An 18,699-nucleotide genomic window follows, 5' to 3' on the forward strand; every position below is an offset into this window, starting at 1 on the left:
TTCATAGATTCATAGATACTAAGGTCAGAAGGGACCATTCTGATCATCTAGTCCGACCTCCTGCACAGCGCAGGCCACAGAATCTCACCCACCCACTCCTATGAAAATCCTCACCCATGTCTGAGCTATTGAAGTCCTTAAATCATGGTTCAAAGACTTCAAGGAGCAGAGAAGCCTCCCTCAAGTCACCCATGCCCCATGCTACAGAGGAAGGCAAAAAACCTCCAGGGCCTCTCCAATCTGCCCTGGAAGAAAATTCCTTCCCAACCCCAAATATGGCAATCAGCTAAACCCTGAGCATATGGACAAGCCAGATACCCAGGAAAGAATTTTCTATGGTAACTCAGATCCCATCCATCTAATATCCCATCTCAGGGGATTAGTCCTATTTACTCTGAATATTTAAAGATTAATTACTTACCAAAATCCCATTATCCCATCATACCATCTCCTCCATAAACTTATCGAGTAGAATCTTAAAACCAGATAGATCTTTTGCCCCCACTGCTTCCCTTGGAAGGCTATTCCAAAACTTCACTCCTCTGATGGTTAAAAACCTTCGTCTGATTTCAAGTCTAAACTTCCTGGTGGCCAGTTTATACCCATTTGTTCTTGTGTCCACATTGGTGCTGAGCTGAAATAATTCCTCTCCCTCTCCTGTATTTATCCCTCTGATATATTTATGGAGAGCAATCATATCTCCCCTCAACCTTCTTTTAGTTAGGCTAAACAAGCCAAGCTCCTTAAGTCTCCTTTCATAAGACAAGTTTTCCATTCCTTGGATCATCCTAGTAGCCCTTCTCTGTACCTGCTCCAGTTTGAATTCATCCTTTTTAAACATGGGAGACCAGAACTGCACACAGTATTCTAGGTGAGGTCTCACCAGTGCCTTGTATAATGGTACTAAAACCTCCTTATCCTTACTGGAAATGCCTCTCTTGATGCATCCCAAAACCGCATTAGCTTTTTTCACAGCCATATCACATTGGCAGCTCATAGTCATCCTATGATCAACCAATACTCCAAGTTCCTTCTCCTCTTCCATTACTTCTAATTGATGCGTCCCCAACTTATAAGTAAAATTCTTGTTATTAATCCCTAAATGCATAACCTTACACTTCTCACTGTTAAATTTCATCCTATTACTATTACTCCAGTTTACAAGGTAATCCAGATCCTCCTGTATAATATCCCGATCCTTCTCCGAATTGGCAATACCTCCCAGCTTTGTATCATCTGCAAACTTTATTAGCACAATCCCACTTTTTGTGCCGAGGTCAGTAATAAAAAGATTAAATAAGATTGGTCCCAAAACCGATCCCTGAGGAACTCCACTGGTAACCTCCCTCCAACCTGACAGTTTGCCTTTCAGTAGGACCCGTTGCAGTCTCCCCTTAACCAATTCCTTATCCACCTTTTGATGTTCATATTGATCCCCATCTTCTCCAATTTAACTAATAATTCCCCATGTGGTACGGTATCAAATGCCTTACTGAAATCTAGGTAAATTAGATCCACTGCATTTCCTTTATCTAAAAAATCTGTTACTGTTTCAAAAAAGGAGATCAGGTTGGTTTGGCACGATCTACCTTTTGTAAAACCATGTTGTATTTTGTCCCATTTACCATTGACTTCAATGTCCTTAAATAATTTCTCCTTCAAAATTTTTTCCAGGACTTTGCATACTACAGATGTCAAACTAACTGGCCTGTAGTTATCCGGATCACTTTTTTTTCCTTTCTTAAAAATAGGAACTATATTAGCAATTCTCCAATCATTCGGTACTATTCCTGAGTTTACAGATTCATTAAAAATTCTTGCTAATGGGCTTTCAATTTCAGGTGCCAATTCCTTTAATATTCTTGGATGAAGATTATCTGGGCCCCCCGATTTAGTCCCATTAAGCTGTTTCAGTTTCGCTTCTACCTCTGATATGGTAATATCTACCTCTATATCCTCCTTCCCATTTCTCATGCTACCATTATCCCAGAGATCCTCTTTAGCCTTATTAAAGACTGAGGCAAAGTATTTGTTTAGATATTGGGCCATGCCTAGATTATCTTTAACCTCCGCTCCATCCTCAGTGTTAAGCGGCCCCACTTCTTCCTTCTTAGTTTTCTTCTTATTTATATGGCTATAGAACCTTTTACTATTGGTTTTAATTCCCTTTGCAAGGTCCAACTCTACTCGACTTTTAGCCTGTCTCACTTGATCCCTACATGTTCTGACCTCAATTAGGTAGCTTTCCTTGCTGATCCCTCCCATCTTCCACTCCCTGTATGCTTTCTGCTTCTTCTTAATCACCTCGCTAAGATGCTTGCTCATCCAGCTTGGTCTACAACTCCTTCCTATGAATTTTTTCCCCTTTCTTGGGATACAGGCTTCCGATAGCTTCTGCAGTTTTGATTTAAAGTAATCCCAGGCCTCCTCTACCTTTAGATCCATAAGTTCTTCAGTCCAATCCACTTCCCTAACTAATTTCCTTAATTTTTGAAAGTCAGCCCTTTTGAAATCAAAAACCCTAGTTGCAGATTTATTTTTGTTAATCCTTCCATTTAGTTTGAACTGAATTAGTTCATGATCACTTGAGCCAAGATTGTCCCCTACAACCATTTCTTCTATGAGGTCCTCGCTACTCACCAAAATTAAATCTAAAATGGCATCCCCTCTAGTCGGTTCAGCAACTACTTGATGAAGGAATCCATCAGCTATCGCATCTAGGAAAATCTGAGCCCTATTATTATTACTAGCACTGGTCCTCCAGTCTATATCTGGGAAGTTAAAGTCTCCCATGATCACGCAGTTTCCATTAGTATTTACTTTATTAAAGACATTAAAAAGGGCTCTATCCATATCCAAATTAGATCCCGGAGGTCTATAGCACACCCCAAGCACTATCGTAGGAGAGGCTTTACTAGTTTTCTTCCCCAATGTAATTTTTGCCCAGACGGACTCTGTCTTATCCATTGCATCGCTTCTTATTTATCGTATTTATTATCGTATATTTTAGGTATACGTGATATACCTGAACACTACTTTAGGTGTGTAGGTTCACTTTAGGTATGTGAGTTAGTTCAGTTGAAGTCAATAAAGTTAAGCACATGCATAAATCTTTGCAAGACAAGGGACGTAGGGTTAGATCAACAAAAGAACTCAAACACCTAACTGCCACTTTAGATGCACTATTTAGGCACCATCAGGATCCTCAAAACTTACACTCAGCTGCTGCCTGAAGTCCCCTAGGTGCCTAAAAATCTGTCAATGAGCATGTGCACAGCCACCTCAGTATAGGCATCCAGGTGCCTATCTCAAGCCTAAGCCCTACTAGTATCCTCAAATGAGGCATTCCCCCACCTCTCACATTTGTAGGGTCCAATTTGGTAGGCATGCTCAGAGCATGCCTAAACCAACACAAAACAGCCACTGATGGAGGAGGTGCTGCCACCTCTCACCCCCTTTTAACTTTTAGCCCAGTGATTAGAAGACTCACCCAGGACTTGGGAGACCCAGGTTCAGCTCCCCTCCCACCTCTGGCTGATCTGGAGAAGGGACGTGCACTTTGGTCTCCCCATGAAAGAGTGTCCTAACCAAAGGGCTATGGGGAGTTCTGGGGAGCAGGCTTTCTCAGTCTCTCTTGAAGCAGTTCCACTGTGTATAAATAAAATAAATATGCATTGGCACAGAGGCATTAGAATGCGGGTCTTCTACCCTCCAGGTGAATGCCCTAATCACTGGGCTATAGAATCATTCTCATTCTTTTTTTTTCTTTTTTTTTGCCTAATGAATATTTATGTATTTATAAACAGTAGAACCGCTTTAATGGGAGAGATTGAGAGAGACCTGCCCTAGAAAACCCCACAGCCCAGTGGTTACATGAAGCAGAGAGGGAACTAGAATCCAGGTCTCCCATATCCTGGGGGAATGCCAAACCACTGGACTAAAAGTTATAAAAGGGGAGATGAGCACCTACTCCTCCTCACTTTTGTGTGAGAAAGGACACAGGTGCTTAGCTCCAGGAGAAGGTTCATGGCTCTGTATCCCAAGTGGAGATAGACATCTAACTGTCTTTGAGGGGTGGAGCTTAGGCCACACCTGTCTCCTCAGCTTTTGACATAGACTAGCTTAGGCAGCTCCCCCTGGAGCATGCTGGCTTTTCTGGATCCCATTCTTAGCTACTTAACCACCCCGCCCCCCACCGCACTGAAAAAGGGAGATTAGGCACCTAACTAAGAAGCCTAAGTACCTTTGTGGATATCTAGCCCATAATGCTTGTGAAGCACTTTGAAATCCTCACAAAGAAGGTGCTATTGAAATGCTAAGCATTATACATAATTACATTTTAAGTTGCAAAGTCCACCTATTTACCTATACATTATTTTCCAAAACAACTGCTTCCTTGCTGTTTTTCCTTTAAAAATGATCTATGACCAATTCAATATGAAGTAGCCAATGTGCACAGGCAATGGAAGAAAAATATCTGATAAGGAAACACTTTGCATTTTCAAACTTCCAGAGATTTAACAACAAAGAAAAATATGTAAACAACTACAGAAGTCTCGAGTTTCATTTTAAATTTGTTTTTGTAGAAGTAGAAGTTGAGTCACAAAACCTCGCAAGTTTGCCTGTAGGATAGCAATAGAACTAGCTTTGGCAGGCAGCCCTGATAATGACATTTTTCTCAGTTTTAATCTTTTTTTTATAAAACAATGCAGATCCCTATTTCTTTAAAGAAAGGCCTTTCAAATATAAGCATTTATGCTGCTCGTTTGCCTTATTTATGATGGGTTGTATTTAACAGGAACAATACCATCAAGAATTCTCAAATGAACATTTGCCATTTTTACAATGGCTTTTTTATTAGCTGCATTTGTGCCTGAAAATGCAAACTAATATCTAAAAATTCCTTCAATTTTTTATTGTATTACTGTTCCTTCACCTGTATAATCTGCATTTATTAACTTGCCCTTTCTAATATAATATTTTTTTCTGTTTTTGTTTCTGAAACACTGCTAGCAAAATCACAAAGCCATTCCTGCTTCTGAACTTCTTGGCAACTCACTCTGTGGCATAAAAATGCAAAGCACTTAAGACTATCCAGGGACTGAAATTGGCTGACAACCCAGATGCTTATAAGGATGACAGCCATATATTTTGTATCTTATAATGCAAACTGCTTTTTTGATTTATAGAAATTAGTTTTCCATGATTCCCTGGTAATTACTTTAAGTCTGAATAGCTATTCCCTGCCTGATCTTTTTAATCTTGTGTCAGTATTTTCTGACACTGACTCTTGTTCTCTTCCCTGTTCATCAGCTATTACTTTTAATTTCATGGCTCAGTGGTAAAACTCAAACTTTTTTTCCTTATTATACATCCAACCTATTTTCTTCTCCGATGCTTTGACTTTCTCAAGGTCTCATCTATTATCATGTTAAATCTTGTATGCCCACTAATAAATGCTCCCTATTACTAGAAATCCTTAATATTATACAGGCAGGGATGTGAATTCTAATATTAAATACAAAACAGATCCAAAATACTGCTCTCTACATAAACACATAGTGAGTGGAATAAAGTTGTTTATTTGCAAGAAAATGCTGTTCATGTTTTTAATTTAACTCTGGGCACAACACTATGGTGAAGTTATGCATCACATTATTTCTGGGTGAGCCTTGTAAAAGGAAAAGTAAGGGGAATTAATAATCAATGAAGACTTAAAAATAGACCTTTTTTAACTTGTTTTCTATTTTACTAATTGATTTTCTTTGACTCATTGCAGCCAGCTCCTTTCAGTGCAGAGTCCACGGTTAGCAGGGATGCACTATATGAACCATCAATGTAAACAAATAAAACTTTTCGGTTTCCTCCTCCTGGCTCAATTGGTGGATCAGAAGCAACGTTGCAAGTGATTTTTAGTCATCTATCAGCCAAGATGTAAGTATTCGGCACTGGTGAGGCCACATCTGGAGTAGTGTGTCCAGTTTTGGGCCCCCCACTACAAAAAGGATGTGGACAAATTGGAGAGAATCCAGCGGAGGGCAATGAAAATGATGGGGGGACTGGGGCATATGACTTTCGAGGAGAGGTTGAGGGAACGGGGCTTGATTAGTCTGCAGAAGAGAAGAGTGAAGGGAGATTTGATAGCAGTCTTCAACTATCTGAAGTGGGGTTCCAAAGGGGATGGAACTCAGCTGTTCTCAGTGATGGCAGATGACATAACAAGGAGCAATGGTCTCAAGTTGCAGTGGGGGAGGTCTAGGTTGGATATTAGGAAACACTATTTCACTAGGAGGGTGATGAAGCACTGGAATGGGTTACCTAGGGAGGAAGTGGAATCTCCATCCTTAGAGATTTTTAAGCCCCAGCTTGACAAAGCCCTGGCTGGGATGATTTAGTTCATGTTGGTCCTGTTTTGAGCAGGGGATTGGACTAGATGACCTCCTAAGGTCTCTTCCAACCCTAATCTTCTATGATTCTATAACTCTATGATTATGTATGTGTGCATTTATTTCTGATTAAGTGATTCATGGAAATTTGTATGCAAATTGGGAGCAGCCCTTGGACACCTGGAAAGTTGTCAGTACAGCCACTGTTGTCTTGTTTCCACAATGAGGAAAGAGGGCCAAATTCTGTTCCTGATGAATTCAGTGGGATTTGCCATTGACTTCAGTGAACCAAGATTTAGTCTGGTGCCTGAAAGACACAGAGAATCAAAGACTCTCAGGTTTGAAAGATGAGGATGTTGTTGTGATGATAATAGAACAATTGTGAATTTGAAAGAGCTGGAGGTCGGAAAGACATATTGGCACAGCCTAGATCTAAAATCCCCCCTCAGTCTTCTTTTCTGAAGACTAAACAGACTCAGTTTTTTTCATAGATTCATAGATACTAAGGTCAGAAGGGACCATTCTGATCATCTAGTCTGACCCGCTGCACAGCGCAGGCCACAGAATCTTACCCACCCACTCCTATGAAAAACCTCACCCATGTCTGAGCTATTGAAGTCCTTAAATCATGGTTTAAAGACTTCAAGGAGCAGAGAAGCCTCCCTCAAGTCACCCATGCCCCATGCTACAGAGGAAGGCGAAAAACCTCCAGGGCCTCTCCAATCTGCCCTGGAGGAAAATTCCTTCCCGACCCCAAATATGGTGATCAGCTAAACCCTGAGCATATGGGCAAGATTCACCAGCCAGATACCCAGGAAAGAATTTTCTACAGTAACTCAGATCCCATCCATCTAATATCCCATCTCAGGGGATTAGTCCTATTTACCCTGAATATTTAAAGATCAATTACTTACCAAAATCCCATTATCCCATCATACCATCTCCTCCATAAACTTATCAAGTAGAATCTTAAAACCAGATAGATCTTTTGCCCCCACTGCTTCCCTTGGGAGGCTATTCCAAAACTTCACTCCTCTGATGGTTAGAAACCTTCGTCTAATTTCAAGTCTAAACTTCCTGGTGGCCAGTTTATACCCATTTGTTCTTGTGTCCACATTAGTACTGAGCTTAAATAATTCCTCTCCCTCTCCTGTATTTATCCCTCTGATATATTTATAGAGAGCAATCATATCTCCCCTCACCTTCTTTTAGTTAGGCTAAACAAGCCAAGCTCCTTAAGTCTCCTTTCATAAGACAAGTTTTCCATTCCTCGGATCATCCTAGTAGCCCTTCTCTGTACCTGCTCCAGTTTGAATTCATCCTTTTTAAACATGGGAGACCAGAACTGCACACAGTATTCTAGGTGAGGTCTCACGAGTGCCTTGTATAATGGTACTAAAACCTCCTTATCCCTACTGGAAATGCCTCTCCTGATGCATCCCAAAACTGCATTAGCTTTTTTCACAGCCATATCACATTGGCAGCTCATAGTCATCCTATGATCAACCAATACTCCAAGGTCCTTCTCCTCTTCCGTTACTTCTAATTGATGCGTCCCCAACTTATAAGTAAAATTCTTGTTATTAATCCCTAAATGCATAACCTTACACTTCTCACTATTAAATTTCATCCTATTACTATTGCTCCAGTTTACAAGGTCATCCAGATCCTCCTGTATAATATCCCGATCCTCCTCTGAATTGGCAATACCTCCCAGCTTTGTATCATCTGCAAACTTTATTAGCACACTCCCACTTTTTGTGCCAAGCTCAGTAATAAAAAGATTAAATAAGATTGGTCCCAAAATCGATCCCTGAGGAACTCCACTGGTAACCTCCCTCCAACCTGACAGTTCGCCTTTCAGTAGGACCCGTTGCAGTCTCCCCTTTAACCAATTCCTTATCCACCTTTTGATGTTCATATTGATCCCCATCTTCTCCAATTTAACTAATAATTCCCCATGTGGCACGGTATCAAATGCCTTACTGAAATCTAGGTAAATTAGATCCACTGCATTTCCTTTATCTAAAAAATCTGTTACTTTTTCAAAAAAGGAGATTAGATTGGTTTGGCATGATCTACCTTTTGTAAAACCATGTTGTATTTTGTCCCATTTACAATTGACTTCTATGTCCTTAACTAATTTCTCCTTCAAAATTTTTTCCAGGACCTTGCATACTACAGATGTCAAACTAACTGGCCTGTAGTTACCCGGATCACTTTTTTTTCCTTTCTTAAAAATAGGAACTATATTAGCAATTCTACAATCATTCGGTACTACTCCTGAGTTTACAGATTCATTAAAAATTCTTGCTAATGGGATTGCAATTTCAGGTGCCAATTCCTTTAATATTCTTGGATGAAGATTATCTGGGCCCCCCGATTTAGTCCCATTAAGCTGTTTGAGTTTCGCTTCCACCTCAGATATGGTAATATCTGCCTCCATATCCTCCTTCCCATTTGTCATGCTACCATTATCCCTAAGATCCTCTTTAGCCTTATTAAAGACTGAGGCAAAGTATTTGTTTAGATATTGGGCCATGCCTAGATTATCTTTAACCTCCATCCTCAGTGTTTAGCGGCCCCACTTCTTCTTTCTTAGTTTTCTTCTTATTTATATGGCTATAGAACCTTTTACTATTGGTTTTAATTCCTTTTGCAAGGTCCAACTCTACTCGACTTTTAGCCTGTCTCACTTGATCCCTACATGTTCTGACCTCAATTAGGTAGCTTTCCTTGCTGATCCCTCCCATCTTCCACTCCCTGTATGCTTTCTGCTTCTTCTTAATCACCTCTCTAAGATGCTTGCTCATCCAGCTTGGTCTACAACTCCTTCCTATGAATTTTTTCCCCTTTCTTGGGATACAGGCTTCTGATAGCTTCTGCAGCTTTGATTTAAAGTAATCCCAGGCCTCCTCTACCTTTAGATCCATAAGTTCTTCAGTCCAATCCTCTTCCCTAACTAATTTCCTTAATTTTTGAAAGTCAGCCCTTTTGAAATCAAAAACTCTAGTTGCAGATTTATTTTTGTTAATCCTTCCATTTAGTTTGAACTGAATTAGCTCATGATCACTTGAGCCAAGATTATCCCCTACAACCATTTCTTCTATGAGGTCCTCACTACTCACCAAAATTAAATCTAAAATGGCATCCCCTCTAGTCAGGTTCAGCAACTACTTGATGAAGGAATCCATCAGCTATCGCATCTAGGAAAATCTGAGCCCTATTATTATTACTAGCACTGGTCCTCCCGTCTATATCTGAGAAGTTAAAGTCTCCCATGATCATGCAGTTTCCATTAGTATTTACTTTATTAAAAACATTAAAAAGGGCTCTATCAATATCCAAATTAGATCCCGGAGGTCTATAGCACACCCCAAGCACTATCGTAGGAGAGGCTTTACTAGTTATCTTCCCCAATGTAATTTTTGCCCAGACGGACTCTGTCTTATCCATTGCATCACTTTTTATTTCTTTACATTCTACCTCATCATTGATATACAATGCTACTCCACCACCTTTGTTTCTGTCTTTCCTAAACAGCACATACCCTTCAATACCTGTAGTCCAGTCATGACTACTATTCCACCATGTTTCTGTTATCCCTATAATATCTGGTTTCACTTCCTGCACCAGTAGCTCTAGTTCCTCCATTTAGTCCATCTGACTAAACAGACTCAGTTTTCTTAATCTTTCCTCATAGGTCAGGTTTTCTAAACCTTTTTCGTTGCTATCCCCTGCACTCTCTCCAATTCTTTCTTCAAGTGTGGCACCCAGAACTCTAGCTGATGTCTCAGCAATGCTGAGAAGAGTGGAGCAGTTACCTCCTGTGTCTCACATATGAAATGCCTATTAAAAAAACAACAACCCAGAATATTAAGCTTATTTGAAACTGCATCACATTGTTGTCTCATATTTAATTTGTGATCCACTATAACCCCAAGTGCATTTTCAGCAGTGCTACTGCCGAGTCAGTTATTCCCATTTTATATTAGGGCATTTGATTTTTTCCTTCCTACGTGTAGTACTTTGCACCTGCCTTTATTGAATTTCATCTTCTTGATTTTTGACCAACTCTCGAATTTGCAAAGGTAATTTTGCACTCTAATCCTGTCCTACAAAATAATTCAGACCCTTTCCAGTTTGCTGTTATTTGCAAATTTTATAAGCATAGTCTCCACTTCATTATCCAATCATTAAAGAAAATACTGAATAGTACTGGATCCAGGACAGCCCCCTGCCGCACCCCACTAGATATCTGTTTCCAATCTGACAGTGAAGCATTGATAACTCTTCTTTGCACATGTTCTTTCAACCAGTTATGCACCCACCTTATAATAATTTAATCTAAACCACATTTCCCTAGTTTGCTTACGAGAACGTCATGTAGGACTGTGTCAAAAGCCTTATTAAAAATCAAGATATATCTATAAGCTTGCCCTCATCCACTAGGTCAGTAACCTTGTGAAAGAAGAAATTAGATTGGTTTGACGTGATTTGTTCTTGACAAATACAAGTTGGCCATTACTTATTATCCTATTACCCTCTGGGTGCTTACAAATTGATTGTTTATGAATTTGTTCCAGTATCTTTCCCGGTATTGAAGTTAGGCTGACTGGTCTATAATTCTCCAAATCCTCTTTGCTCTCCTTTTTAAATATAGGTACTATATTTACAATCTGCAAACACTCTCAAGAAAAAACCCAGTTTCCTGCTGCTATGGCCAGTCTCGTTTGTATTGTCAAGGCAAAGTCATTCCAAGTTAACAAATTCTTTGATTGTCCTGCAGCTGCTTCCAAATTGGGTGTGTGATGTATGATATGGTCCCAGTCAGCAAATTGCTAATTTAATACACATTGAGGGTCAGAGTCATAGAGTTCATCAAATCAATCAATTCTTAAGTTGTTCATAGACAGATTCCCCGTATGGTCTGAGGTGCACAGAAAGAATTTTGTTCTAGCAATACCTCTAGCAACAGAAAAATAAAATGAGTTCACCCAGCAGAAAAGAGGCAGTGGAAGGTACCTGGCAGAGTGGAATCATGGCAATTCCATTGCATTCAGGGAAGGTGAATGCAGATGAAGTACATCCAAAGCCTATTTACTCATGCTTTGCTTGAGGGTATTGAACTTCACCCCTACTGGAGGGATTCCCAGCTTTTCATTTTCGTTTACCGAATTTAAATTCTTACCTGTCGTCTTTGAGTCATGTTTCCTTAGCATGTCACTTGAAGGATGGAACCACCATCTAATGTGATAAAAGTCTGAGTTACGACTCGATTTTTCACTGAGAAAAATTGTGGTTGACAAGACTTCTTATAACCTGGTTATCAGGTTTTGAAAAATGTAACAGAAATGAACTCACCAGTACCTGCATTTGTTGACAGAATAATTCCTGTTCTCCAGTCTTGTTGCAGGAATCAGAATAGCTAATTATTATGGCATAATCTACAGGAAGCAAAAAACACAATATCAGTGAAAGACCTATGGTATACATATAGACTGACTTCACTTCCCACCCAGTTAGGTAGTTTGGAAGCAGAAACCCATGAGGACAGAGTTAAGGAGAAGAGGATCACTTGAAGTCTTTACATCTAGACTGGATGTGTTTCTAAAAGATAACTATAACTCAAATAGCAGTTATGGGCTTGTTGCAGGAGTCACTGTGCGAGGTTCAATGGCCTGTGCTATGCAGGAGGTCAGACTAGATGATCATAATGGTTCCCTTTTGATCTCAAAATCTATGAAACTATGAGAGGGATACATGATGGGAAAAGAGAATGGTCTTTGACAAACTCCTTTACCAGTGAAATGATCATCATCTACTCCCGTCCAGATAGAATTATCAGAACAGCTAGTGCAAATAATATGCTAAATCAGAAGGTGATCTTAATTGAGAGATAGATTGGACTACCTCATGCCTAAAATCTGGCTCTGGATTTGAAGTCTATTCAGAAGTGTTTAATGAAGGTATGCTCTTGAGGGTGATACTCTCAGCTATCTCCATCCTTGAAATAGAAAGACATTTTGCTGAGTATGCTTTTGCTGGCAGTGGTGAAGTCCTACCCTCCTGTCAATAAATCTTGTTATGAAAGGATTTTAGTGAGCCACTAATGGAGGCCATACACCGTGGCAATTCTTTCTTCTACCGTGTATTTAAGTGAAAATGCATGTGATCATTTCAGCTTTAAAATCCAGTGTCAAATGCACACCCAAACATAGACCTCCCAAATGACTGCTCATGGCCGGAACTCCGCTTACTATCTTCTAACCCCTGGGGTGAGGAAGCTGCCATTCTGGTCTCCATCCCCCTCGCCTACCATTGTTCTGACTCTCTCCTTATCCAACCAGCCCTTTGCCTCAGTCTCTTCCACTCCCCTCTCCCTTTCTTCTAACTCAGTTCCTATCCCAGCCCATGTCACTCCCTGCTACCCACAGTCTCCTGCCATATTCTCCCTCAGTTTTCTGTATCCTACATTCCTCTGACCCGCTAGTCATCCTCCCTACCCTGCACATATCCTGTCTACACATTCCCCTGTCCCCACACTGCCTAGGTCAAACATAATAAATAGGGAATGGCTATCTTGAAAACAATGGGAGTCAGTGACTATCTTTACTAGAAACAGCCTCACTCCCACCTGCAAAGGCTATAGGGAGATGGCCGCCGTCTGTGGTGAGAGCAGCCTGTGCTTCAGTTCTGTGGAAACAATAGGGAAGGGCAGCCATTTTTGGTGAGCGTAATATCATCCTCATCTTTCTTCTGACACTTGAGCAGTTATTAAAAAAACAAATACAATCACAAGGTTCACAAAAAGACTGTGAAAGTTGGCAGTTCTGTAAGAGCTTGCCCTTGGCTTTCCTCTTCATTGGCTTCTCTCTGCATTCAATCCTCTTCCTGGAATCATCCCAGTATCTTTTGTCCACTTCCACTGAAAAGCAAGCAAAAAATGAATGAAGGGGTGAAGGAATATTCCTATTCCTCTCTTCACTGTCAGGCACAAGAGGTCCCATACTGGAGGCCAGTGTGGAGGGTACTATCAGAAAAAAATTAATGGACTTGTTGCACACTGTACATTGTGACAGGCACCTAATGGTTTGAATTATTGTTGGCTTGATTTGTTTTCCCCTTTTCTAAAAGCACCTAACATCCATCCCCTGGAACAGAGGAGGTTACTCTTACCTGCTGGCAAAAAATCTTCCACCGCACAGCAGATCACTATACTCTTACCAATGTCTACAAGGCCTACAAAGAAACGAGCACAAACTCCACAAGCCAATGTAAATGTGTTCACCACACAAAAATACAGCATAGATCACAAAGAGACACAAAATTCACTGCTAAAGGTTTCATTCTAAAGTATTTGTGAATAATTATTTCAATTCGTTGTTAGACTCATTTCAATCCACAGGGGAGTAAAAAATAAAAAAAATAACCCATAGTAGGTAGATATGACAATTTTAGCTTGTAAGATCTATTTGTTTGTACAGAAGCCAGGACAAATTATCTCATTCTGACTGAGCTTTCTAGGAACTAGCACAATAATAATTAATTTGTACTACCATTGCACCTAAGAGCCTCCATCATGGACCATAGTTCTATTGTGCTAGGCGCTGTACAAACACAGAACTAAAAGACTGTCTCTGCCCAAAACAGCTTACAATCTAAGTATAAGGCAAGGGATAACAAATAGATAGGGATAACAGATAGATAGAGACACTGAGATGCAAGAATACAATGTAGCAGAGCACCAATAACTTAACTGTTGTCATTTTTTTTTGGTAGACCTCACAACAAAGGAGGGTTTTGAAGGAGTGCAGTTGAGCCTCTCACCTCCAGAGCAACCCTCCTGTCAAGATAGGGTGTTGCAGGTGTTCTTTCAGTCTAAGGCCCCCTTTATCCATCCTCCAGCCAGGTCACCTCTCAATCCATTTTGCTTCCAGGGTTAACAGAAAAGTAAAAAGAAAACCCAAAAGTCTAATGGCCTCTAAGTCCATTCCTTGGCCTCTATTTGGAACTCATAGTTCTCGACTTTTTTTTCTCTTGATGTCTGTACTTCCCCTATTGGTCTGGGGGGAGTGATAAGTATTCTAGCCCAGGGACCCCGTTTAGCAATATTCCTTGCTAATTAATTTGCCTGTGTTCACACAAGTTTCTTGCTCTGTCGTCCCTGTGCTTGGTTCCTTGACACACATTTCTACAAGCTTTTCAGTGCCATGGTTGTGTATTTCTATTAGGTTCTGAAGTTGTTTCTCAATGCCCCATGTGCTTCTGCAAATGTGTGTCTTCTACCAACCTCACTGGCCAACTCAGCAACCTGTTGCTGAAGGGTATGCTGAATCATCCTTAACTCCAGCTCTGGCCTGTTCTGATTTCTTCTTGTAGTGGGATGGGATGCGGGGGAGGGGAAAGCAGGGGAAGACTATTCTTCTGTAGCATGAACAGATATCTTGCTTCCTTCTATCTGGCCTCCAGATGGACAATCTCCTTTTCCAGGCCTTTGTTCCACTCAGCTTCTATACATACGTGTTCTTTGACATAGCTCTTCTCGGTTTCTGCAAACTCCAACCTAGCATCAAGACACAGCCTTTGGCATTTCTCTTCTTGCAGCAACCCCTGGATTGTCTGTAGGCAAACCTCCAAGTCCACCCCATTACAAAGATGATGAGTTAGTTTTGTGGATGTTTATGAGGAGCTCCTTCCAAGCATGAGGGACAGCATGAGAGAAAGTATGAAAGTGCTTGTTTGAAAATTTAGCAAATCAGTAATTACTGGCCAATTGGAGGCTGGAGTTGACATTTCAAAAGTGAATGTGAGATGATAGGTAGGGTAGGGATAGACTGTGAAGGGCCTGGAAAGTGAAGCTCAACAGTTAATGTTTGATGTGATAGAGAAAAGGGAACGAGTGAGGGATGCAAAGAGAGGCATGCCTCCCTCACAAACCCACACAGCCCAGTCTAGGTGGCAGTTAGATTTTAAAAATGTTGATGCATATTTTATGCTGGGGTTTATTTTGTTATAACTAAGGACTAAAGGGATAATCTGGTCACTGAATTTGGGAAAGGGATTTAATGGCTACTTATCAATTTTCCCTCTTTATTATTTTTTGTGGTCTCTGTTTTACCCAAGCCTCCAGTATTTAATCTATATGTGAGTTTGTGCTATCTAATCGTAATGAGACACAAACCTGAAATGGTTAGGCAGCCTCAGCAGGCTAAATTCAGGATAATTTTATAGATATTTTTTGAACAATAGATCTGGATATTTGGATTTTCTGTTCTGAGTAACTTTCATTTTGGAAGATGTAACTGAAAAATTCTATAAAATAAAAATATATATAAAACACTAAGTAAAGACTCAGGAGTTGGCCCACTATGTACTTTAGATGCAAGCTAAATGAGGCTAAGTTTTCCATGTGGCTCTTGGCCTCAAAATTTGGGCAGCTCTGTCAGAGACAGCTGCTCATCCCCACTCTTCTTTCAAGTTCTTGCACAGATAGAACAAGAATTATAACATTCAAAAACCAGTCAGAGAACACGTCAATCTCTCTGGTCACTCGATTACAGACCTAAGAGTGGCTATTCTTCAACAAAAAAACTTCAAAAACAGACTCCAACGAGAGACTGCTGAACTGCAATTAATTTGCAAACTGGATACAATTAACTTAGGCTTGAATAGAGACTTGAATAGAGACAATAGGGAGTGGATAGGTCATTACACAAAGTAAAACTACTCCCCCAAGTTATTCCCCCCCCTGGCCCCCCACTGTTCCTCAGATGTTCTTGTCAACTGCTGGAAATGGCCCACCTTGATTATCACTACAAAAGGTTTTCCTCCCCGCTCCCCGCTCTCCTGCTGGTAATAGCTCATCTTAAGTGATCACTCTCCTTACAATGTATATAACATCCATTGTTTCATGTTCTCTGTGTATATAAATCTCCCCACTGTATTTTCCACTGAATGCATCTGATGAAGTGAGCTGTAGCTCACGAAAGCTGATGCTCAAATAAATTTGTTAGTCTCTAAGGTGCCACAAGTACTCCTTTTCTTTTTACAGATAGAACAGCATTTTATCCAGGAGCCATGTCTCTGTGGGTAGGAGCAAGTGCCAAAGGGATCATCTACTTATTCTGCTACATCACATAAATGTACTTCCTACCCCCAGTCTGAATTGTACTTCATGGCAAAGCAATATGCCAGGGGTGGCTAAACTTACTGGACGTCCGAGCCACATACCACAATCTTCAGAAGCTCGAGAGCCGGGGCACACCTGCTAAGAACTGGGGCTTCAGCCCTGCGGGAGGCAACTGACAGGGCTCGGAGCTTCAGCCCCACTTCTGCTGAAGCCCTGAGTACTGGCAGGTGCACCCGCAGGACTGAAGCCCCAAGACCTGCCTCCCCACTTCCCCGCTGCAAAGCAGAGGTCCTGAGCTTCCCTCCCCCACAGTCCAGTAGGGGGAGAATGGGGAGGCGCGGGGGGCTCAGCAAGCCACTCTTTAATGGTAAAAAAGCTGCATGTGGCTCGTGAGCCAGTTTGGCCACCCCTGCAACATGCTGTCACTTCTTCTCCCTCAGACTACAATGTTGAGAAATGGTGTCATGTTTATTTCTTAAGCTGTTCTGCACTGAGGAGGGCAGAAGTTATCAGAGCTGAACTGGCAGAGATTGTGAAATGTATTGAACTTCCCATTTCAGAACCTGACTTTGAATCAAAAAAAAAACATGTTAAGCATAAAGAAAGCTCTCTTATTGGGTTACTTTATACAAGTAAGAAAAAAATATGGTTTAGTTTAATTCTATAGCTATGACTAGAAGGCAGCACAGTATTTAAGTTAAATAAATTGCTCTTAGAGAACTTGAAATTAAGATAGATAATGGTATTCCCTTGATTCCTGCAAAGGATTACTGGTACACTTTTCTTCCATTTATTCAAATACTTATGATTTATACAACGAATTTCTCTTATAGCGTCAGCCAAGTTCACTTTTGTTACAAAGCTGTCATTAATTAGTATATTTTTAAAACCCTTCTACCCACTGTACTGGAAACATTTGTACCCATTAATTCCTTATATGATGTGACCAATACTCCCACATACTCTAGCCTCCTTCTCTGATATTCATCTACCACAGCCTGATGGCTCATTAAGAAAGGGAACCTCTGTCCAAACATCCGTGTTAGAGGCTGAGAGATGGTGTAGGCTTCCAGAAACGCGTTACCCTTCAGCACCTCTAGTTACAGGGTTGTTTTCTCTTTGGGGTTGTCTGTGGGAAATTACCCAAAGAATAATCTTAATTCCAACCAAATTTACAAGAGAAAAACAACACAAAAGTAGCAGTTTGTTGAACATTTTTAGATTTACATTCCTCCTAATGTAAAATAGAGGAATCATTCTCAGTTTAGCTACAGAAAAAACAAGACAGAGAGTGGCTTATATCTGGGCCCTTACCAAATTCATGGTCCATTTCAGTCAAGAATCATAAATTTCATGATTTCAGCTATTTAAATCTGAAATTTCAGTGTTGTAATTCATAGATTCATAGATACTAAGGTCAGAAGGGACATTCTGATCATCTAGTCCGACCTCCTGCACAGCGCAGGCCACAGAATGTCACCCACCCACTCCTATGAAAAAACCTCACCCATGTCTGAGCTATTGAAGTCCTTGAATCATGGTTCAAAACTTCAAGGAGCAGAGAAGCCTCCCTCCAGTCAACCATGCCCCATGCTACAGAGGAAGGCAAAAAAACCTCCAGGGCCTCTCCAATCTGTCCTGGAGGAAAATTCCTTCCCGACCCCAAATATGGCAATCAGCTAAACCCTGAGCATATGGGCAAGATTCACCAGCCAGATACCCAGGAAAGAATTTTCTATAGTAAATCAGATCCCATCCATCTAATATCCCATCTCAGGGGATTTGTTACCCTGAATATTTAAAGATCAATTACTTACCAAAATCCCATCATCACATCATACCATCTCCTCCATAAACTTATCGAGTAGAATCTTGAAACCAGATAGATCTTTTGCCCCCACTGCTTCCCTTGGAAGGTTATTCCAAAACTTCACTCCTCTGATGGTTAAAAACCTTCATCCTGATTTCAAGTCTAAACTTCCTGGTGGCCAGTTTATACCCATTTGTGTCTGTGTCCACATTGGTGCTGAGCTTAAATATTCCTCTCCCTCTCCTATATTTATCTCTCTGGATATATTTTAGAGAGCAATCATATCTCCCCTCAACCTTCTTTTAGTTAGGCTAAACAAGCCAAGCTCCTTAATAGTCTCCTTTCATAAGACAAGTTTTCCATTCCTCGGA

The 18,699-nt window shown here is 40.7% G+C and overlaps 1 protein-coding gene across 1 annotated transcript in view; it reads left to right on the forward strand.

Moving 5' to 3' along the window:
- DHX32 (DEAH-box helicase 32 (putative)) overlaps positions 1–18,699 on the forward strand; it is a 54,724-nt gene that overhangs the window by 30,971 nt on the left and 5,054 nt on the right. The window contains 3 exon segments of the mRNA XM_043519371.1: positions 13,595–13,663; positions 16,959–17,095; positions 17,097–17,150. Coding sequence (XP_043375306.1) covers positions 13,595–13,663; positions 16,959–17,095; positions 17,097–17,150 — 260 coding nt within the window.

The sequence above is a fragment of the Dermochelys coriacea genome, chromosome 7, assembly GCF_009764565.3.
Source record: "Dermochelys coriacea isolate rDerCor1 chromosome 7, rDerCor1.pri.v4, whole genome shotgun sequence".
Taxonomy (NCBI): domain Eukaryota; kingdom Metazoa; phylum Chordata; order Testudines; family Dermochelyidae; genus Dermochelys; species Dermochelys coriacea.